This window comes from Solanum stenotomum, chromosome 2 (assembly GCF_019186545.1).
Source record: "Solanum stenotomum isolate F172 chromosome 2, ASM1918654v1, whole genome shotgun sequence".
In the NCBI taxonomy this organism is placed as follows: domain Eukaryota; kingdom Viridiplantae; phylum Streptophyta; class Magnoliopsida; order Solanales; family Solanaceae; genus Solanum; species Solanum stenotomum.
In genome coordinates, this window is record NC_064283.1 from 59,304,558 (window position 1) to 59,329,557 (window position 25,000).

Sequence of the window (25,000 nt, forward strand, 5' to 3'; positions counted from 1 at the left end):
GAATTTGCAAAAACGCCACCACTCGGTATTTCACCTTCTAAATCATTAAATGAAACATTAATGCTTTTAAGGTATGAGAGTTTTCCCAAAGACTTAGGAATAGTACCTGACAATACATTTAAAGACAAATCCAAGTATTCTAAGCTTATCAAGTTGGCAAAGGATAATGGAATTTGGCCAAAAAATGAGTTGTTTGATAGGTCAAGATACTGCAGGTTTTGGAGTTCCCCGAATCTGGTTGGTATCATTCCTGAAAAGTGGTTACTGTAAAGATATAGTTCTACAATGGCTTTCATTCCTCCAATATCTGATGGAAGTTCTCCCTCTATTGAATTTTGTGACACACTTAGATAGAGAAGACCACTCATCTTCCAAAGGCTCAACGGAAATTTTGATGAAAATTTATTAGAACCCAAATACAGCTTTTGTAGCATGCTAAGATTTCCTAAGCATTCTGGAATTAATCCAGAGAGCTCATTACCATTCAGAAATAATTGAACCAAATTAGATAAATGGCATACCGTCTCTGGAATATGTCCATGCAATTTATTGTTAGTTAGAAACAGACCTTGGAGTTGTTTAAGCTTACCAACATCAGAAGGAATACTCCCTGTCAAGTTGTTTCCTCGAAAGTCTAGTGTCATTAGACTGCTCATGTTGCTTATACCTGTGGGAATGAGGCCGTTGATGTGTGCATCTTGTATATTCAAGTATGTAAGAGTAGATGAAAGATTCCCAATAGAATTGGGCAGATCGCCATTCAACGGATTTTCACCCACATCTATATATTCCAACATCCTACAGTCCGCCAAAGAATTGGAGAATAACAACTCACGCTCTCTTGGTTCATTGGTAAGTTGATTACGATGTAGTAAGAGTGATCGCAGCTCATGAAGATTCCCCAAATTAGTAGGAATAGCTCCCGTGAGAGAGTTAAGTTCTAGCGCCAGTATCTGAAGCTTGGAAGCATTTGTTATGAACAATGGAATTTCCCCTTCCAGTTGATTAACTCCCAACTCAAGTACTTCAAGGTTCGGAAGATGAAGACCTGTAGTGGTTGGAATTCTCCCGGAGAGGTTGTTGAAATTGAAACAAATCACTTCCAAAGAAGATATGTTGAAAATAGCCTCTGGAATTTGACCAATAAGATTAGAATTATTGGCAAAGCTTAATTCCCTTAAATTTGATAGCTTCCCTAATTCCGGAGGAATTTGCCCCACTATGCGATTGTTTTGACAATAAAGATATTGCAGAGTTGAAATATTTCCCAATGAAGTGGGAATAGTCCCTTTTATTAAATTATGACGAATATAAAACTCCTGGAGATTGGATAAACAACCAATATTTCTGGGTAAGTCTCCAGTTATGTTGTTGAAAGATAAGAACAAAACTTGGAGCTCCGTGAGTTGGCATATGTTGGAAGGAATGCAACCAGAAATTTGGTTTTGATATATACTTAAAAAGTACAGATTTGACACAATATTGCCTTCATCTAGCAACAGAGGACCAGAAAGGCTATTGAGTGACAGAGATACGGCAAGTAGTGACGAGATATTAAACAGTGTTGCGGGAATGGAACCTGTTAATTGATTATCGAACAAGTACAAAAATGCAAGCTGGCTCAGATTACCGACCTCCTTCGGAATGTTGCCGCTGACTCTATTCCCAGATAAACTGAAGTTCATCATTTTTGTGGCATTTCCAACTGAAGGAGGGATTATACCCGTGAGGCTATTGTTCCTGAGATTTAAGACTCTGAGTTCGGGTACATACCAAGGGCCTCTCCACATTTCACCACTGAGTTCATTGAAGGCCAATGAAATTACTTGAACTCTTCGGTTTTGAAATAGACTTGTTGGTATACTTCCGTTGAGCTGATTGTTTTTAACGTCAATGACTCGCAAGCGAGGCATGTGGCCAATGCCATAAGGGATGCCACCGTGGAAGCTGTTGTTCTGGAGATTGAGAACACTGAGGAAGGACAAATTGGCCAAAGATGTCGAAATTGTGCCTTGAAGTTGCAAATTAGGAAGAGCCAAGGCCACAACCCTTTGCCTTTTTGGAGTGCAAGTGACACCAAACCAAGAGCAAAAAGAAGTATTTTTGGTCCAATTGTTGGCCAAAAAATGTGTGGGACTTGTAATAAGATTTTGGAAAGCTAATAGAGCTTGTTGGTCAGTCTCATTAGAGGAAGCAAGTGATGTAGAAAATTGAATTAGAAAGAGAAGAGTCAATAAGAAGATGTGCTTCTCCATATTTATTTGTGTGTTGTATTTCCAATATCAAAGTTACTCCACTATATATATATATATAATAACACTAAAACAAATAAAGTGTTGAAAAGGATAGACTATAATTTCCAAAATGTGAAAACAGATTTATACGAGGAAAATAAAGTAATAAACAGATTAATGTAAAGACAGATTAAAAGGAGGAAACTAAGTGGCAAAAAGAAAAAGACACTAATTGGGTTGTTATAATAGAAAGAATAATTGTTGCTATCAATTTTCATTATATTGTTAAGACTTAAGAGCAAAGTCAATAGGAGTCAATCTTTAAAATCAAATTTACAAGGCTGTGTTATATACACAGCACACATTCACCAATTAGCACAAAATGGAAGAATTTTTAATGTTTTCTTTAGAAGAAAATCAACGCGACACACACTACTCCAAAATATAATATATTCAATCAAATTCAAATGAAAAGGGCAACATTAATTGTTATAATAATATGAACCTGAAAAGGAATTGGAGGCTAAGATTTCCTATATTCACAACTTCACGTAAGCAAGAACTAAATTATATGGACCTGGTATTTAGTTGATTTTTTTTAACTTACTCATATTTTATTTTTGCTAAAATACATAGGTAGATACTTAAATTTTGCCTTAATTATCCATTTGATACCAAAATTATGTATCTAGGGATCATCTAGATACATTAACTTAATTATAATGTCTCTTAAACACAAGTATGATCTAATGTAGAACATTATGTATCTCAAAGTCAAATTTGAGTACATGAAATCTTATTTTTACTTGTATTTTCTCATTTTTTTAATCTAGAAAGGACCTTGATTTCACTATTTTTGTTACGTATTGTTTCATAATATATTGTATTGTGAACCTTAACTTTTTGTTTATGACCATCTAAACATCTTATCCTAATTTAAGTTGGTTCCATAAACATACTCTAATGCATGAATTGCACTTGTCAATAATAAGGCAAAGTAACAAATAACAAAATTATTTTTATGAATGCAAATTGTTGAATACTTTGTTAACAAGGGGTATTCAAGTTCATTGTCACATGAACATCCATTTTTTTAACTAAGTCGGGCCTCAAGAGATTTTAAAAAATGGATAAAGGTAATTTTTTAAAGGTTACATCGTATTTTTAGAAGTAAAAATAAGTTTTAAGATTATTTTTTCTTCTAATTTAATGAGTTTGTTAACGAAAGAGTAATCATGCTTTAGATAGATGACAAGTATAACTGTGTCACTCTTTAATGAGGACATATCACATGCAAAGTTAGAAATTAAATGTACATTTGCCCTTTTCCCAATCTATATATATAATAAAGAAGAAATATAGACAAAGTGATGTGAAATCTCTTTATGATCTCCATTTGTATTTATTTTTTTTTGATATTTTTTTTCTTATTTAAATTAATTATTGTATTATAAAAGTAAATTAGTTAATTTATTATAAATAAATATTTTATTAATGGATTAACATTTATAACAAAGACTCTTCGCATTCTTTTTTTCTTTGTTAGCCTCACTTCTAATCATAAAATGATATATTTTAAGTGTTTTTTTTCTTATTATTTAATTTATTTAGGAGGAGTAATTATCCATGACTTACACCTCTTTAATTTTTATTTTTAATAGGCTTAACCCATCGATAACGTCCTAAAATTGACATCATATTTCACTTAAATACCTTAATTAAGTGATGATGTTCATTTTAGATACTCCATGTAGAGTTTCATTGTGTCATTTTGATACTTTTTGCTTACATGACATAATGAGTGTATTAGACTCAATTGACGCGTGAAATGATTATTTAATTAATTTTTCTTCTTTTTCCCCATTTTTTCCACCATTTTTGCCTAAATTAAATTTCATCCATTGTAAACAAAGATTTCAACAAAATAACTGAGTAGATTTCTTTAAACTAAGTTAAAAAATTCTTTAAACTAACAAAAATTTTCCATTCGCCATCAAGCTATTTATTAAGCCCCAAAAAAGGAAGAAAATGATCATAGCTGCAGATGTTTCTGCAAAAAGGATATGCCAACGGGGCGGCCAGTTTTACTGCAAAAGACATTTTGTTTGTGTGTGGGTTGCGGGGGTGGAGAACAAATCGGGAGAGGATTTTGGGTTGGGGGTTGGGGACTGGGAAGGTGGGGTGTTTCGCAGCACAAATCAGGAGGGGGATTTGGGGTGTGCGGGGGTGTTGCTGCAAAAGAGTTAGGGGTAGTTGGAGAAGACGACTCAGTTGGTGGGGGTGGGGGTTCTTTTTATTGATTTTATATTTAATTTTTATTTTATTTTGTAATTATTTGTGTCATATGTCATTAATTCATTGGTCTATTTTTATTTATTTTTTACTTAAAATTTCTTATTTAAAAATTACATTTGACACAAATGACAAATGTCATCGTTTAATTTGTCACTTTAAATGTTATTCGCGAGTGATACACACTCTATATATATTTTTGCTGACATTAAAAAAAGTGTCAAAATGACACAACGGAATCCTACGTGAGGTGTCTAAAACGAACATGACTCAGTTAAGGTGTCTAATTGAAACATGATATCAACTTTAGGGAGCCACCGATGGGTTAAACCTTTTTAATAATATTCAAGACTCTCATAATTTTCATGTCCATAACCTCCAAACATTAATTGTAAGTTTATGATGTCTTATAGTATCCTCTATTTTATCTATATAAATTCATATTTAGTTTCTTGGAGATTCACATTCAAGATTATCATTTCCCTTCTTCATTATATTTGTTTGTGAATTAACTAACATGTAACCAAAAAAGAAGTACATGAAACTAAAGTGAAAAATATTTCATTCTCAAGTCTTTCTTTCCATTTTCTACATTTTGCTTATATAAACTCATATTTAATGTCATGAAAATTCACATTCAAGAATATATTTTCTCTTCTTCATCATATTAGTTTGTGAATTTAACTAACATGTAACGAAAAAGAAGTAGATGGAAGGTAAGAAATATTTCTTTCTCAAGTCTCTTTTTATTTTTATGTATTTGGACATGCTTTCTTAATAGTTTATTTATGTATTATCATTCTCCAAGCAAGTATGAAAAAAAAAATTGTAATAATGAACAATGTATTGTTAGTCTGTGATTGTTCTCTCTAATAGTCAATTTGTGGATACAATAGAGTTTGATTACAATGTTTGTTAGATTTTAAGAGATGATTATTATTTATTGTTAGTAAAATTGAAAACATAATTATAGATATATTAAATATAGTTTAGATTTCTTTCTTTCTTTTAGTATAATTACTTTAAATTGGTATGATATTTTATTTATTCATAATTATGTTTTTTTATTCAATTGGTAGCATATGCTGAAGAGTTTGATATATAGAGTTTGACATATGGAGCACAAAATATGACGGCGTATCTACTTGCAAAGGAAGATGATAGAACAAAAACTTTTTTTGAAGCATAGTTAAGGATTACTTTTGCTATAATTTTTTTTACTTTGACTTGTATTTGTTAGGTAGCTACTTTTTGTTAGAGTTTTTTAAACTTTAGTTTGTATAAGTAACTACCTCCTTGGTCCAGCAAGTAGCAACAAGGCGAGTTCTAACGCGTGCACTCGTTAAAAAGACTTCTAAGCAAAAGAATTACCAATGCATGCATCAAGACTACTTAAGAATTACTTAGTTATTATTCATACGTTATTAATTGCTCATGGTTTCCACAACCCTAGTTGTGGATTTCGCTACTCATGCTTGAAAGAACACAATTCATGTTTTGATAAGAAGAATTCATGAACTTACGTTTATAGTAGAAGAAACCCGTAATCTCGAACTGAATTTCAAAGCAAAAATCATATAAACCAAAATCCGAAATTCAAATTGCCAAAGTTTGCAAGTTAATTCCCAAGAAAATATCAAGAACTAAAAGTAAACATGTCACGACCCGATTTCTCAAGTCATGATGGCACCTACTATAACCCACCAATAGGTAAGCCAACCCGTAACCCGGAACAACAAGTAATGGGTCTGAGGGTAGAAACTAAACAAGAGTAGACAAATAACAATATAAACAGGCGGAAGCAAACCAAAAACATATCTACAAATAAAGATCCCTCCCAGAACCTGGAAGTCACTAGTACAGAGCTACTAACAAAATGAGTACAAAAGTCCCAAAGGTGGNTGTAATCTCGAACTGAATTTCAAAGCAAAAATCATATAAACCGAAATCCGAAATTCAAATTGCCAAAGTTTGCAAGTTAATTCCCAAGAAAATATCAAGAACTAAAAGTAAACAATAATGTCTAACCCCCCAAAACAAGGTTTACATACCCTATTTATAGAAGAATATGTCCTAAACAAAAAGGAAACAAAATAAGGAAATAACTTCTAGGACACGACTTTGATTGATGACTCGACCTACAGACTGTGGGTCGACCTACGGTCCGTAGGTCCCCTCCGTTGGTCAACACTTAGAACTTTTCCATAGAGGCTGGAACCTTTAACTGCCAGTTCATCAACGATGGATGGGTCCTCTTCCATGGCTCCACACTTATGATTTTCATCAGTAACTGGAACTTCAACACTCTGAACACCTTCTACGGATGTGCAGGACGGCCCGTAGATCGACCTACGATTTATGGATCGCTTCGTAGTTTCACACTTGGTCAGACTTCCCTAATGCTCCTATCTACGCCTACCCATCGACGGACCATCACAGGACCTACGGTCCGTAGGTCCCTTCGTGGGTGGCCACTGTTGTTGAATTTCAACTGTCATCTCACTCAACCGCGCCAAAGCCTATTTCCTGCCATTATTTCTAATACAAAATGGCCTTAGATACACACAACTCTTAAGTGAAATGTATAAAAAAATACCGTAAAGTCACGGTATATCAACACCCTCAACTTAAACATATTGTTTGTCCTCAAGTGAGACATTAACACTCTAAACGACACTTGTGTAGAAGTAGATATACAAACTCAGCAATCACATGGCTATTTCAACCCATTCTATCTTCTTAGTGCAAATCCTTTTTATTAGACTCAACAAGCTAACTCATGCGGATCAAGATATGACAAAGATCGACCAATAGACACCACAACATACACTTTTCACAATCACCAAGGTACCAACTTTCCAACAATGTAACTAGTGCCCTCACTTCAAATGAAATCCTTTTCACACAGAAGATATGAATTTTGAGTTTTAGGATTTATTCAACACTCACGCTCAAAAGTGACTTCAAGTACAATTAGTGCTCAATACCATAGGCTTGCCCTTATTTTCACTGCTTAGATTCTCCAAACTAGTTGCTAGGATCACTATAGGGCTTTCTTAGCTTGTAACGTAGGCTCATGGTCAGGTGTGGTACATTTGGGTACTTTTTAGTGACTTTCTACCCTCCTTGACATTACATTGGCTTTTTACCTCTCTTCTCAACCTATTTTTGGCATCCTTTCATTTTACTTTCTTTCCCTTGACTCTTTTCAACATGGATGTGACTTTTGACTTTGTGGCTCTTATTTTTCACTTTCTTCTTTTTCTTTCACTTTATTTTTTTCTCTATATCTTTCAACACTTTTATTTATCATCTTGTTGCTTCTTATGCACAAAGTCACATCCTCTTCTATCTTTTCTTTTTCTTTCTTCAACACAAAACTCTTTCCATACCGTTTTTTTTCTTTTGGTTTCCTCTTTCATAGCCACCCTCAACTTATTGATTTTGCATTAGTTGAGGTGCACAATATCCGATGTCGGACCAGAGTTGATATACCCCTTAACTTTGTCATTTAGAGCTGATATACCCCTCGTTATGATAGTGACCCATATATACTCCTACTGTTATTTAAATGACTCACATATACCCTTTTGCTCTAACGGAAGTGAACAAATTAATTTTAATTTAATCTTTTAATTACTTTTTTGAAAAAAAATATAATCCATATGAGGTATATTTGATTCTCCTCACACGTATTTTTTTTTTTACTTTTTTGTTTTAACGACTAATTTAAATTTACTATTTTGATGGCCAAATTTATTTATGTTTCACTAATTTTCTTGTAAAATTTATTATAGATGCCCCGTTTTCTAATTTTATTTTTACAAATACAAAAACTAAATTACAATATTGCTACAAAAAAATAGTTTTAAATTTTTTCTTTACACTAAAGAATGAAATTAAAAAAAAGAAAGAATAAGAAACTCGAATAATGATAATCAAAGAAGTCAAAATAATTTTTGTATGAAAAATAGTAAAATATACCTTAAACTTTGTTTTTGTTAGAAGGATCATATATATACCCTTACATGAATTTTTCTAAAATTTAAAGTAAAGAAAATAAATTTCAAACTAATCTTTTCACTTTCGTTAGATGAAGGGTATATGTGAGCTCCTTTTATAACGGTAAGGACATATATAAACCATTTGTATAATGGGTATATCAGGTCCTTTTCCCTATATTATAAAATGTAATGTTGTTTCATAAAGTGAGAAAAAAATGTCGACACCATATCAATCCACACATAAAAGCATGATACTCTCCATGAAATATTTCCTCAATAAAAGTAAAAAATTTACCCACAAATATAAAAGGACATAAATTCAAAACAATAATATGCACAGGTACATTGAAAAAGAGAATAAAAGTATGGTATTGTCACAGTTCAAATATAATACATATATATATATATATATATATATAAATCAAAACAAATATTGTATATACCTAAATAAGGAATACAATAAGTAATAATTGTCTGAACAACTTGTAAAAGATAAAATGGGCTTAAGTAACAATCAAAATAAATACTATATCTCAATAACAAACATAATAAGTAACAATCATCCGAATAACCTGTGATTACAAGAAGAAGTTGGGGAGGAATTATTTTTTCTTTTTCCATTGAGTTTGCTTTAAATTAGATGTCCATTTCGCATTTAACAATCAAAACTTATGAGACAATAGAGTGCTTAGTGTTATTTAATTATTGTTGAGAAGTGGATCAATGTCAAGTGCAATAGTTGGAGTGTCAAAAATGAGCCTAACTATAGGTAATCCGCCCAATCTGTCTAGAATTTTAACGGTTGGGCTCAAGATAAATTGAATTAGATTCAATCTCAACTTTTTCAAGATTTAACACAATTTAAGAGAATTTTCAATTGAACTCAATTTAATCTCCAAGGGAGTAGGGAAGAATAAAGGAAGACCACTTGTTGATACATTTAACAAAATCAAAGAAACCACTAATTAATACTACTATTAAAGACATTAGAAAACTCTTCATTACCCACCTATACAAGAACTCTTCGACTATGATAGGTTATAATAAGAGCAACTTACAAAAATGACTATAGTTATAGGGTTATTGAAGTTTAATAGCTATAAATATGTTATTTACTAAAAATGACTACACTTTATGTCAACTTCTAGCTGCATGTTTGTATTTTTTTATTTTTTTATTATTTANTATCATTAAAGTAAATTGGTTGTTAAACATATTTGAGCAGATTAATAAACGTGAATGGTTGTGATTTGCTCAACCTTTTATGTCATCACATTAGGAATATATTGGCCAACTTTATAAAAGCAAAAGCACAAAAAGACAGGCGAATTGATTGACAAAGAAAGAAAGAAAGAAAGAAAGAAAATATTATTTATATTATATGGTCAGTCAATTATTTGGAGTCCGGTACCATAGGGCAACAATTTTTTTTGAAAATTTCAAAAGAACAACTAAATTATTTATCAAATCAAAAGGACAATAAATTTTAACGGTGTTTAAATCAGGTTTCCGCCGCAAGGTGCAGAAACCCATGCGCCTTACAAGGCTATGACAGCTTTTAGCCATGTAAGACTGACAATTTTTAGCCTTGCAAGGTGCAAGCCACTTGCGTTTTGCAGGGCTATTTTTTTTTTTAAAAAAAAATTGTTTTTTGAATTGAGTAAAAATTTGTGAATCAAATTCCATTTTAGCATATGAATTTATACAAATTAGTAAATTCCATGTTTCAACGAAAAAATAAAATAAAAAACTTCAATTAGTAGTAAATTTTTTTAGATAAAGTGAATAAAAATTATTTAATAAATACTTTATTAAAATTACAAATATATATAAAAAAATTTAAAAAATAATTAAAAAGTATTTATACATACGAGATGCGATATGCCTGTGCTAAGCACGAGCCTAACAAACATAGATTGAATGTATAAATAATGCAGTTCATTTGTAGTTGTAACCACAAAGGAAATGTGAGCAACAAACAAGTGGCAAACTATAAGTTAAAGCTAGAATCAAATAAAAGTTCCAAGTCCATTCATCGAAGAAATTTATTTTTATAAACAACATATCAAGCATAACATACTTGGATCATTATATTTTTTGATTGCTTGCGAGCACAATTTCTGTTACTAAACAACACTTCATACCTGAGAACAACTCCTGTTTTAGGACAATTCTTCATGCCTAAACACAAGTACACGACAAACTCCAATAATAGAAATACAAGTTAATCAAACACACCTCAATTATATTAAGTTCTAGCAAGCATGATACTTGTTTGGCCGAAGTAAATAACGGAGTTGCAATTGCTAAACATGTATCCACAATAGACGCAACTCCTAAACATGTACCCACAATAGATAGTTCAACACTATGCTTCAAAGCATTTATATATTCATATCACCATTGATTTTTTATTTTACGAAGTAATGATTTCATTAATGGCATCAAGAAGATGCAGGAATTTACATATGTTTTTGATTTCTTTCGAGGGACCTCGTTGATTTCTCTCTATCTCCTGGATTGGATTTTAGAAATATTACAGATTGTGAGTTGCTATGCCAATTGCGCTTGCTTTGATTGATGAACCAGTTTTTTTTTTTTTTTTGCTTCAGCTGGAACCCTGTTTCCTCGACAAGTTTTGCCTTATCCTCTTCCTGCAACAATAGCTTATTCTCATAACAGAAATTTTGACTATTTAAATGATGATGATAACATTCACTTTAGTCAAGTATACATGCAAAATAACAAAGTTTGTTAATTCATATTAATATACATATCTAGATCTGATCAATTAATTAGGTGACAAACTCACAGTTGGATAAGACTATTTTGAGTGTCATATCAATTCTTCAAAACAGATTGTATTACCAGGTAATTTTCCTTCATTCCCCTTCTACTTCTAAAAAAAGTCATTCCCCATATTCAATTATTTATCCAAATCCCAGTTGGTAGCTATGATATCCAAAGCTAACCACCTCTTGAGATGCATTATATTACAGTAGTTGTATTACCAGGTAATTTCCTTCATTCCCCTGCTATTGCTTGCTGCATTGGACACTAAATTGAGTAAAACAAAGGTTCATAAAAGAAAAGTTATTTGTATATTAGTTAGAGAGATCCGTATCAAATAGAAAGCTCAAGAAATGCGGTTTGCTTTCTTCATCAGCTGAAACAACCACAACATTTCTCTTTTTCACATTCCACTTCTTTCAGTTGAGGAGGCAATAACTTCATTTTTCATGCCTCCAAGAGGCAGATTTGAGCATAGATACTCAGATGCTCACACGATGTATTTTTATTTTATTTTATTTTAAAATAATACACCTTTAAAAATCAAAATATATATTTGTTATTTCTCTGAAGTCTCTTTAGATTTATCATTGCTCTACAAATAGTTCATTTGTTTTCTAAGTCATTTACATAACTTCAATACATCCCCAAGTCAAATTCGAAAGAGTGATGACCAACCGAAATTCCAAAATACATACACACGACCAAGCACATATACAATGTACCTCCCTATTATTTTAGTATGTAAATTTCTATTATTAATAAGTAAACACAAGGTGTTAACGATTCAGTTGATAGTTAATGGTATTATAGAGTTGGACCTATCTCATTGGTAATTACTAATTAGATGCATGCCCTGCCTTTCTAGTACTTCAGTAAAACTCATGTATCACTTTAGATCTAACTATTACTTTTATGGATTAGATTTAACTCTACAATTCTCAATTTCTTTCACCATATTATCTTTCTCTACAACTCTCATTCTCCTTTGCTACTTCGAGGTGTCATCCAGCTTTGGGTGAGTTTCTCCGTTGTCCTTCCCTCTTTCTTATTCACTCTCTCAATGTTAAATTTTGTAGTTTTTCTGTCGACGCTTTCTAATTTACTTATTGATGTTCTTTTGCAGCTAGATACATATTACAAGTTAAGAAAAGATAAGGTTATTAGGTTCGTTTCTTCTATTTTTTCTGTTTTTCTTTCTATCGAGTTTGTTTAATGTTCACTTCTTGCGTTGCAATATAAATTTTCTTTTAAGTAACACTATAATTTAGAAATTTGAGACTTTTAGTTAAGGTATGATATTGGTGATTTCTAAAGAGAAATTTATCCCTTACCTTACTGGTGGACCAAACAATTGAAGATCCAAATGTACATAGGACCTTTTTAGGATTTCAAGTGGAATAAAAGGACAAGTACGACAAATATATTGATGTACGAGATCTTTGAGTAGCTCATATTGAAAGCTAACTCCTCAATTCCCAAGAAAACTGTAAGATTTCTTTTCATATCAATGGTCATGTAATTTCCCCTATTGTCATTCCAATGTTTGTTGGGTTAAATTATTTAATTAGTCTCTTTGTTGTTTGCTGGAATCAAGCTTTGTTTTCGCTACATCAAATTAAGGAAAGTATTGCAAGATAATAAGTAGACTATAGAATATGTTATTTCAAGTATTTGGAATGCATATTTCGTGTTTCTAACCTTCTATTATCTCTTTGAGGAGTGGGCAGCGCAATTTTTGTTTCTTGATTCCTTCTCTAGGAAGGAGAGATGTTGATCAATTCGGGAAAAGCATAATTTCTTTCCGTGCAAAATAAAACGATCAGTATAGTAGTCATTNAACACATGTATCACTTTAGATCTAACTATTACTTTTGATTTAGATTTAACTCTACAATTCTCAATTTTCTTCACTATATTATCTTTCTCTACAACTCTCATTCTCCTTTGCTACTTTGGGTGAGTTTCTCAGTTGTCCTTCCCTCTTTCTTATTCACTCTCTCAATGTTAAATTTTGTAGTTTTTCTGTCGACGCTTTCTAATTTACTTATTGACGTTCTTCTGCAGCTAGATACATATTACAAGTTAAGAAAAGATAAGGCTATTAGGTTCTTTTCTTCTATTTTTCTGTTTTTCTTTCTATCGAGTTTGTTTAATGTTCACTTCTTGCATTGCAATATAAATTTTCTTTTAAGTAACACAATAATTTAGAAATTTGAGACTTTTAGTTAAGGTATGATATTGGTGATTTCTGAAGAGAAATTTATCCCTTACCTTACTGGTGGACCAAACAATTGAAGAGTCTCCAAATGTACATAGGACCTTTTTAGGATTTCAAGTGGAATAAAAGGGCAAGTACGACAAAGATATTGATGTATGAGATCTTTGAGTAGCTCATATTGAAAGCTAACTCCTCAATTCCCAAGAAAACTGTAAGATTTCTTTTCATATCAATGGTCATGTAATTTCCCCTATTGTCATTCCAATGTTTGTTGGGTTAAATTATTTTATTAGTCTCTTTGTTGTTTGCTGGAATCAAGCTTTGTTTTCGCTGCATCAAATTAAGGAAAGTATTGCAAGATAATAGTAGACTATAGAATATGTTATTTCAAGTATTTGGAATGCATATTTCGTGTTTCTAACCTTCTATTATCTCTTTGAGGAGTGGGCAGCGCAATTTTTGTTTCTTGATTCCTTCTCTAGGAAGGAGAGATGTTGATCAATTCGGGAAAAGCATAATTTCTTTCCGTGCAAAATAAAACGATCAGTATAGTAGTCATTTTATCTGAAATTTTGAGTAGAAACTTTGTAGATGAAGAGTGAATAGTTCACCAACCAATTGTCAAAAAAAGAACACACCAATTAAGATCTACATAACATGATATCAGTGCTAAATTATAATGAGAAAGCATGGGAATGTGTTATTTATATTTCAATGATATCTTTGTGTGAACCTTGATAGTGAGAGTTTCATATGTTTGTTCGGTTGTCATGGACATTGTACAACTTCTGTCTATAACATCAAGCTCAAAAAGGCAACTGCAATGAAAACAAAAGTTACATATAAGCCACTGCCTATTGCACATGATGGCGCAAACCAAGGTAACTCATATGATTTGTAAGGGTTATGTAGGGAAAAATAGAGCAATAATGTTGTCTTATTGAGTAGAAAATATGGTAAAAAGTTTCAATTTAGGTTTTGTACCCATGGAGATATGCAGCCGATTAAATGAAAATGGGGAGCTACATCCAAAAAAAAATTGAGCAAATACATGATAACTATATGGAAAGACATAACAGAGGATTGGCGCCATATGCTTTTTTCAACAACTTCTTCGAATAACCAAGAAAGTCCCCACGATACGCAACATACACATCTTAGTTAAACAAATCAGTTTCAAAGAAAGAAAACAACATAAGGTTGTTCTATATTAACACAAGCATACAATTTTATACGTATGCCAAGTTAGCGGTTACCATATTTTCAACACACCAATATCACTTTGAGGAACGAAGTAGGAATATCTTATCTTCGGTAGCTACTGGTTAATTCATAACTACAAGTACATTTCAAAACAAAGAAAAAACTACTTGTTAATTTTGGGGAGAAGCTACAGTAAATAGGCAGATTAAAACTAATCTTTTTTTATAAATCTAGAAAATTTTCATGAGTAATAACACGTTGAGTTTTCATAGGTGATATCTTTCCAAATTTAAATATATCTACTTTTACATTCTAGAATGAAGAGCTTTGCTTTTATGACTGGAATTTATGTTCACATGTGCTAAATCAGCCATCAAAAGGAGTACTCATGAAGAAAAAGAGTAAATTTGCTACATATTCGGGTATTCTGTTGATTTTATTTCTCAATATCGTATCCAAAAGGTGAGTACATTATTTTTATATTAGAAGTAGTAAAGTTTTTTTTTAAACTATCTATTGAAAAAAATTTAAGTCGTTGAAGGTCTTTATACCTAGCACCTGCAAGGTGAAGGCTACAAGCCTACAACGAAACAACTCCGGATTAGTAACGGCCTCAGCATTTTCGGTCTCTACAAGACAGTTATACTTATACACATCATTTTTTATATCATACACTGCACAACTCCCACAACTCCTCGGTAGTGAGGAACTCTCCCCTACATCTTCTACCAAATTCATTTCTATATATATGAGTTCAAACTCCATAAAAAAACTCTTGAGAAACTGAATGAATAACTTTTGTACAGTCAAAGACTAACAATGACTTGTAAACAACCAATCATATCAAGGAATGCGGAAATTAATACAACATCATTCAAAGATCGAGATTTTATACACAAACAATGAAAGTAAATAAGAAATTCTCATTTATTCTATAGATTAGAAAGCATTTAGAAAATGAAAAAAAAGGTTGAAGTCCGTAGAATTTACAGAGAACTTGTCAAATTCAAGAGAAGAATAAAAGAAATTTACAAATAACTTACCTGAAATTGAAAGAATCCGAATAACAGAGAAAGGTAGAACCTACAATTTGGCAAGCCAGGAGATGAGCTCTTTGATAGAAACCTATCATGTTTATTTAAAGCATGAATAGAAATTTCTAGAGAGAGATATTTTTGCACTTGTATTTGATATTTCTCCATGTGGAGAGAAATTAGGGAACAAGTATGATAAAATCAGATATTGTGTAAAATAACAAATTATATTCTTTAAGATAGTTTCAAATCTATGTACAGTGACAACCATACTTTAAAGATCATTCCAAATCTGCTATAAAATAGTGTATCCTTTTTCTTTTTCTTTTTTTCTATTCACGCTTTCTTAACAACAATTTTCCTCGAACAACATATTAAATTTACCTCTTGTACTTCTCATCTCATCCTATTTATTAAGTATAATTATGATTTACCTAAAAAAAAATGAGGCAATTTATCGTTCATCAAACAAACTGCAAAGTAATTGATATTTTTATTAAAAACTAAAATTTTAAAAAAATATTTTTTTTTAAAAAAACATAAAGACGGGAAAAATTAAATGAAAAATCTAGATAAAAAGAAAATTGGGTAAGAATTTTTCAGTCATCAAACTAAAGTACTTGAAATTTTTATTTAAAAAATAAAAATAAAACATAAATCCGGGAAAAATAAAAATCTAGATACAAAGAAAATTGGATAATTCTTATCTATTTTCATTAACAATACAGTGCGAATTGAGAATAAATTTTTCAAATATTTTTTTCCTTTTAAAAAAAATGGAGTAGAAGAGCAAATCCCCAAATATAGATGTGTTGTAAGCTTTGTAGGAAAAGTAACATTAAGAAATTTGAAAGAAAAACATACCTCTGATTTGCTGAGCGGAAAGAGAGTGTGCTGAAATGCTGATGAAAGATTGTGATGAAAGAGAGTGCTGAAATGCAAGTGTAATATGAAAGCTCCTGCCTCCTTTGCGAGTGCTAGAAAGAAAGGGGAAGATCAAATCTTATATAAGATGAAATTACTATTTTACCCTTATATAGTAATGATTTTTTCTAAAATGTCAGTGTTCGGAAAAGGTAAAAAAATAAATAAAAAAAGAAGTAAGTATACAGGGAGCTTGCGCCTTGTTTCAATAAAAAAAAAGTAGGCCTCTTGAAGAATTTACTAATTTGTATAAATTTATATGCTAAAATGGAATTTTATTCATAAATTTTTACTCAATTCAAAAAACGATTTTTTTTTTTTTTAAAAACCACCTGCAAAACGAAGGTGGGCCTGCGTCTTGTAAGGCTAAAAGTTGTCATAGCCTTACAAGGCTAAAAGCTATCATAGCCTTGTAAGTGCATGGGTTTATGCGCCTTGCAGGGGAAACCCTGATTTAAACGCTGTTAAAATTTGTTGCCCTTTTGGTTTGATAAATAATTCAGTTGCCCTTTTGGAATTTTCAAAATATTTTGTTGCTCTTCTGGTTCCGGACTCCAATTACTTGCATTATTAGGAAAGAAATAGAAAAACATATGTATATACTCCCTTTGTCCCCTAATTACTTGTTCATTTTGACAAATTAAGAAATGACAAATATTTTTTATCTACCATACCTTCAATAATTACTTTGAAAAAAATATAACTTTTTAAAAATCTCAAATTTTTAATTCATTCACTTCATAAAAACAATGGTCAGGGCAGCGATTTTGCTGTTGTAGTTGGTACCAAAATGGTGAATTTCTTTCCGGTGTAGCGAAAGAAAGGTTCAAGTTGGACACTTCTTTGTACAACCATTCCTCAAAGACTCCCATTGGGCATATATCGCAGAACAAAGGCTCTTATATAATCACTAGAACATGTAGTAATCATGGGAACAAAATTTCTGTGCCTAACATTTCTCATCACTTCACATTCGGTATCAAACCTCTTGCATACTTGCTCATTTTCCAAATCCGGAACCTTAATGGCCATTGCAGTTAAACTAGATAATGTGCCTTTGTACACAGAGCCAGAGCTTCCCTCACCAATTAAATTGGATTCATCAAAATTATTTGTTGCTCGTTGAATATCGTGATAAGAAACTAATTGATGAGCTTTGATCTTGTCACGACCCAAGCCTAGGGCCTAGACGTGACCGGCGAATGGGGAACCCGAAGGAACCCCAAACAAGCCTCATAGCGTATCTTACACATCATTGGTCGCGGAAGCAATTAAAATGACCATAAGCGATAAGCATAATCAAGGGGGAAATCGGGACTAAGGGAGCAAGAAAAAAAAANCTTTGAGTAGCTCATATTGAAAGCTAACTCCTCAATTCCCAAGAAAACTGTAAGATTTCTTTTCATATCAATGGTCATGTAATTTCCCCTATTGTCATTCCAATGTTTGTTGGGTTAAATTATTTTATTAGTCTCTTTGTTGTTTGCTGGAATCAAGCTTTGTTTTCGCTGCATCAAATTAAGGAAAGTATTGCAAGATAATAGTAGACTATAGAATATGTTATTTCAAGTATTTGGAATGCATATTTCGTGTTTCTAACCTTCTATTATCTCTTTGAGGAGTGGGCAGCGCAATTTTTGTTTCTTCATTCCTTCTCTAGGAAGGAGAGATGTTGATCAATTCGGGAAAAGCATAATTTCTTTCCGTGCAAAATAAAACAATAATAAAACAATCAGTATAGTAGTCATTTTATCTGAAATTTTGAGTAGAAACTTTGTAGATGAAGAGTGAACAGTTCACCAACCAATTGTCAAAAAAAGAACACACCAATTAAGATCTACATAACATGATATCAGTACTAAATTATAGTGAGAAAGCATGGAAATGTGTTATTTATATTTCAGTGATATCTTTGTGTGAACCTTGATAGTGAGAGTTTCATATGTTTGTTCGGTTGTCATGGACATTGTACAACTTCTGTCTGTAACGTCAAGCTCAAAAAGGCAACTGCAATGAAAATAAAAGTTACATATAAGCCACTGCCTATTGCATAGGATGGTGCAAACCAAGGTAACTCATATGATTTGTAAGGGTTATGTAGGGAAAAAGAGAGCAATAATGTTGTCTTATTGAGTAGACAATATGGTAAAAAGTTTCAATTTAGGTTTTGTACCCATGGAGATATGCAACCGATTAAATGAAAATGGGGAGCTACATCCAAAAAAAAATTGAGCAAATACATGATAACTATATGGAAAGACATAACAGAGGATTGGCGCCATATGCTTTTTTCAACAACTTCTCCGAATAACCAAGAAAGCCCCCAGGATACGCAGCATATACATCTTAGTTAAACAAATCAGTTTCAAAGAAAGAAAACAACATATGGTTGTTCTATATTAACACAAGCATACAATTTTATAGGTACGCCAAGTTTGCAGTTACCATATTTTCAACACACCATTATCACTTTGAGGAACGAAGTAGGAATATCTTATCTTCGGTAGCTACTGGTTAATTCATAACTACAAGTACATTTCAAAACAAAGAAAAAACTACTTGTTAATTTTGGGGAGAAGCTACAGTAAATAGGCAGATTAAAACTGATCTGTTTTTATAAATCTAGAAAATTTTCATGAGTAATAGCACGTTGAGTTTCCATAGGTGATATCTTTCCAAATTTAAATATACCTACTTCTACATTCTAGAATGAAGAGCTTTGCTTTTATGACTGGAATTTATGTTCCCATGTGCTAAATCAGCCATCAAAAGGAGTACTGATCATGAGGAAAAAGAGTAAATTTGCTACATATTCGGGTATTCTGTCGATTTTATTTCTCAATATCGTACCAAAAGGTGAGTACATTATTTTTATATTAGAAGTAGTAAAGTTTTTTTTAAACTATCTCTTGAAGAAAAAATTTAAGTCTTTGAAGGTCTTTATACCTAGCACATGCAAGGTGAAGTGAAGATATTCACTATGAATTATAAAAACAATAGAGTTGGAAAAGACGAAAGTATTTGTTATTTTATTCTTGAAGTAAGTATACAATGACTAAATCCTATGTATTTATATTCTCCTTGACTAACTAACTTACCTAACTTTTTGGTACCTACCTTCTAACTAACTTCTTGAAGTAGTCCTAACTAACTCTCAACACTCTCCTTCTTTTTAACTATCTCATTACTCTCCCTCAAGCTAGTGGTGTAAAAATATTTAATACCCCTAGCTTGGACAGTAGATAGTCATGTTGTGGCCTGTTGAGCCCCTTGGTTAGAAAATCAGCCGGCTGATTATGTGTTGAAACATAAGTAATCTTAACCAGCCCTTGTTGAAGTTTTTCCCTGATGAAATGACAATCAATCTCAATGTGTTTAGTACGTTCATGATAGAGTGGATTAGAGACCAATAGAATAGCAGACTTGTTGTCACTATATACTTGAACTGGTAACTGAACCTCAACCTTTAATTCTTTCAACATTCCAACCAACCAAACTAACTCTACCACAGTAGAAGCTAAGCTCCTATACTCAGCTTCAACTGAGCTTCTTGAAACAATGGTTTGCTTCTTAGCTTTCCAAGACACCACAGACTCTCCAAGTTTAATCACATAGCCAGTCACAAACTTTCTTGTAAAAGGGCATGCTGCTTATTCCCATGTTTGGCTACATGGTTCTTATGGAGAGTTGAGTAAATATGAACTCGCGTCTCCAATTCGGTGCTCAATACTACTCCCAAAATACTTTAGCTCATAAGTGTTTTAAACACATCTTTCTTTAGTTTGAGATAATTGCTCAAAATCTAGCCCAAAGGCTCACTTGGAATCGATGTTCCTTTTTCTTGAAAACTAGCCCAAAGGCTCTTTTGGAATCATAGTTCCTTTCTTACTCAAATGTAAAAACATTTAGAAACTTCTTTGGGAATACATAGTTCCCTAATAAGCTTTGAGAAATGAACTCAACTCTATACTCTTGGCTTAACTTGAAACTTGAGCCTTAAAACGAAGTTAAAACGTTTAATAAAGACTCATAAAAAACTTTAAAGACTTGCTTTGACTTGCTTCTTAACTTCTAAACTTGACTTCTAACTTCTCTTGACTTGATCCTAACTTTCCTCGAATTGGAGTACGGATTCGAGGGTAATGATCTCATGTTTATGGATGAATTCGTGATGTTTAGATGTACCTTAGAGTGTGGAAAACAACTATAAAACATAGGTACATTACCAAGGAACATGTGTGAAAAATAGGGAATGAAAGGGAAAACTTGGCGTCCTTGGCACTCTGAGAGGCGCGGAGCGCTAGCCCTCAAGCTTCAGAGGCCCCTGCTGGGCGCTCTGCTAGGTGCGTCACCCCAAGGGCTGGACTTCAGAGTCCCTTTTGGGGAGCGCTGGCAGGCGCGACGCGCCACCCCTTTCCCCAGAAAACTCGACTTTTCTCCTTCATTTTTCCAACTCTAAACCTCCTTAACTTCAATGGTTCCAACCCCAAACACTTAGAATCATAAAACCCATCAACATACAATAGATTTCAACTCACAAACACAACCGGAAACATGTCCCAAATCAACAAGGGACTTCAACAACAAAACCACAACTTCAACAACACAAACAATCTTTTCTCGGAATTAAAACGGATTTGGCGTGTGGGGGAATGAACCAACCCAACACTATGATCTCACATACCTTAATAGGGATCACCCCTGACGATATCCACAATGATCTTGACGGACTCCTTGCTCCTTCTTCTTTTTCTCCTCCTCTATCTCTCTTCTCTCAAAAGCCCTAACTCTCACTCTTTTCAAAAGGGAAAAACTGATTTAAAATCAGTCTAACACCTTAATATGACCAAAATAAATGGCTAGGGAAAAAGACGAAAATGCCCTTACAAATTCGGGCCAACTGCCCTGCCAACAGCCCAACTTCCAAAGTGCATAACTCACTCATACGAACTCGAAATCGAGCAAAATCGGCGGCATTGGAAAGATCATTCCAAGGGATTTCCAAACATAACTGGAACTACACCAAAATCATCCTGAGCTAGGAGTTATGACTGTTCAAAGTTGACCAAAAACTCATTTTTTTCCCATACTTAACCAAATTTCCAGATTCTGAATTTTTCAAAAAAAATGACTATTTCCAAATTTCAAGCTTCTTCATAGTTATTTCAAATTGCATGACGTTACACGAAAAGAATAATTAATTGTCTTGCTTATGTGTTTCTTTTTTGTTCTTTGTATTGGTAATATCACTTTTAAGAATGAATTTGATAGAGCGGGTACTCTTTCTTTTTATTATTTAAAGATGAAGCATATAGAATTAGATTAATGATAGGTTCGATTAACATCATCTTTGAGGTTCACTGAGGTGACTGCATCCTGGTAACAGTCTTGAGCTTCTCCAGAAGCTATATGTGCCATCATTTCCCCTACATTATTCAATTTTCCACTGATGATGGTGGAAAATAACTAAGAGAAGAATCTGTCCAGGGCTTTTATTATGTCATCTTTTTAAGAATATCTTGATCTGTATTCTGTAAGTTAAAATTTGCTGACTACTAACTAAAGTTTAAAATCTATAAAGATTTACATACAAATTCTAAATCCTCTATGTCATTATTCCTTCTTACTATTTTAAGAATCTCACATTTGAAGCCCACTCGACCATTATTTTATAGATTAGTGGAACCAGATATGCCCAATAAGGGTAAAATTCTCCCCATTGAGAGGGTTCTTCATTCATAAAGTTTAAATTTGAGACATCTAGTAAAGGGTCGGAGAGATTTCAACCATCCCACTAGATAGTGATGCCATAGTGAGACAACAGAAACCTCAATTAGCCACAATTTTTTTTAAAAAATCAAATAACATTATTTAATACTATTTAATTTTTTAACATATAATATACTTATTAATACGTGTTACATGCGCAAAGCGTGTACCCAGAAACTAGTATATTAAAAGTGAGAAACTCCTATCTTAAAAGTTGGATTACAATTTTGCTCCTATAGTAAATTAAAATATAATAAAACATCTAATTAAATATTAAATAATAATATTTAATTACCTTTCAAAAAATAATTAAATTGTATAATCATGGTAATTTCAAGAAAAAATTAAATAAGCAATTGAAAACAATAATTAGCTATTAATTCCAATAAAGACTCTACAACCAAGGTTCAATGCATTACCATGGCAAATGAGAAGGGAAACATAAATAAGCAATTTATAACAAAAACGTTTTCAAATTTCATTCTTTATATTTGTTCCTTTCAACTTCCATATCAATAATATATTTACAAAGTCTTTTGAAGTTCTTTCTGCACTTTTTATGAGCAAATAACAAGGTATCAAAATTAAATCAGCTCATCATTTTGTACCAATCATTTTTTTGCTTTGTGAAAAAATTTATACTTTTTTTTCTAGAAAACTTGTTGCTCTTATAATTCTGTGTGTTTGCGGTGACGCTCACGTACACACAACAAACATGTAAGTATTTTTCTTTATTACTTTATCAACTAAAAATGATTAAATCTTATTTAAGATCAAAGAGATTGAATGAATTAGCTATATTATCAATTGAAAGGAATTACTAATAAAAATCGATTATAAAACAGTAACTAATGACTTCACATCTATAAAAAGTTAGAAAAATAGATTTTAAATAAAAATATATATGATGAATAAAAAATATTAGGGCCCTCTCTTAAAGTTTTGTTTTAGGCCTTCAATCTTGTTGAGTCAACCCTGCACATCAAAGGTTGCTGGTCAAGTTATGGCGGTTTTGTGAAAATATTAGGTTAGGGCCTGATGGGATTTGGAGAGTCGTCATAGGAAATGAAAGAGAAAACAGAGGAACTACTCTTTTATACAAAAGCGAAGATTTTATTCACTGGACAGAAGCAGAGCGCACTCTGCATTCGTCAAGTGAAACTACAATGTGGAAATGCCCTGATATTTTCAAAATCTTCCTTAGAAAATTTGGTATTCAAAACAAATGGTGTAGGAATTGTTTGCAACTTGCATTCTGAATTGTTTCAGCATCTCCGGGACATACTTTTGCTGATTGATATGCTTCCATGCATCCCAAAAAAGACTCCATCCGAAGCAATTCTTGCTCGTCACTGCCCGTAACAAGCAAATCGTTAATATATAAAGAAACTTCTGACAGATACTGAAAAACAGGGAGATCAAATTTAAGTTTGGTGTAAAAACAATTGAATTATTAGGAGATGATCTTTCATTCACCTGCAAAACTCAACTAGTCCAACTAAGAATTCCATTTATTGAATACTTGAATATATCAATATGAAGAAACTAATGAATCAAAAATATGAAGTAGAGGCCGCAAACAGAAACAGAAAGTAAAATAGTGCAGCTAAACACTTCCGTAATATTTCTTAATTTTATTCAACCATATTAAAGACTATACTCAAATCTGAAATCAAAAATAAGGGAAATGCAACACTCTGAATTACAATCGACTAAAGAAACCAGGCAAACAAAAAGCAACGTGTGAACTTGCCGAACAGGAAGGGATGCTAACTTCTATGTTTCCAAAAATGTGTTGTTGATTTTGTTAAGCCTCTTCACTACATCTTTCATGGTTATTCTTGATTCTGGCATTTCCTTTGTGCAGTCTAAACCCAATTCTATCATGGACGCAATGCAGATTTCACTTTCTGAAGTGATCTGTTCTTCCTCAGAGAAAAGATTGGCATCCACAACGTCCATCATACTCCCTGAAAATGATTGTGTGATCCATTTCCTCAAGTCAAGATTTTCATTGCATATCTCTTCATCTGTTGGCCTTCTTTTCGTCAAAATCTCCATCAACATGATGCCGTAACTATAAACATCGCCACTAGCAGACACTATTCCATCCGAGCCATATTCTTAAAAAAGGATTGAAAAAAAAGTTAATTCAATTGAAATACAACAATAGTTCTGCATAAATAAAAGCTTTCTTTTATACTTGTAGAATTTGGAGAAGCTTAATTATGATAAAAGAAAATCAAAGTGAGTAGATTTTTTATACCTGGTGCAATGTATCCAAGAGTGCCCAATGTCTCGGTATAAGCCATGGACGTGCTTATGGCTAAAATTTTAGAGATACCAAAATCACCAACATGAGCCACCATATCTTCATCCAAAAGAATGTTGGCTGGCTTTAGGTCACAATGAACTATTGGAGTGACATGACCATGATGTAGATATTCAATTGCCATAGCTGCATCAAGCATTACAGTGATTCTTTGAAGAAGATTCAAGTGGCAATCTTCTCTGTACAACCAATTCTCA

The 25,000-nt window shown here is 32.4% G+C and overlaps 2 protein-coding genes across 2 annotated transcripts in view; both read right to left on the reverse strand.

Annotated features, from left to right (window-relative positions):
• Nucleotides 1–2,255, reverse strand: part of LOC125856155 (LRR receptor-like serine/threonine-protein kinase FLS2) — a 13,870-nt gene extending 11,615 nt beyond the window's left edge. Inside the window, exon 1 of the mRNA XM_049535710.1 lies at nt 107–2,255. Within this exon, the coding sequence (XP_049391667.1) occupies nt 107–2,255 (2,149 nt within the window). The remainder of the gene's footprint in view (nt 1–106) is intronic.
• Nucleotides 2,256–24,247: 21,992 nt separating this feature from the next.
• Nucleotides 24,248–25,000, reverse strand: part of LOC125856156 (receptor kinase-like protein Xa21) — a 139,328-nt gene continuing 138,575 nt past the window's right edge. The window contains exons 3-4 of the mRNA XM_049535712.1: nt 24,738–25,000; nt 24,248–24,594 (exon numbers count right to left, since the gene is read on the reverse strand). The exon at nt 24,738–25,000 is cut by the window's right edge and continues 158 nt beyond it. Coding sequence (XP_049391669.1) covers nt 24,248–24,594; nt 24,738–25,000 — 610 coding nt within the window. The remainder of the gene's footprint in view (nt 24,595–24,737) is intronic.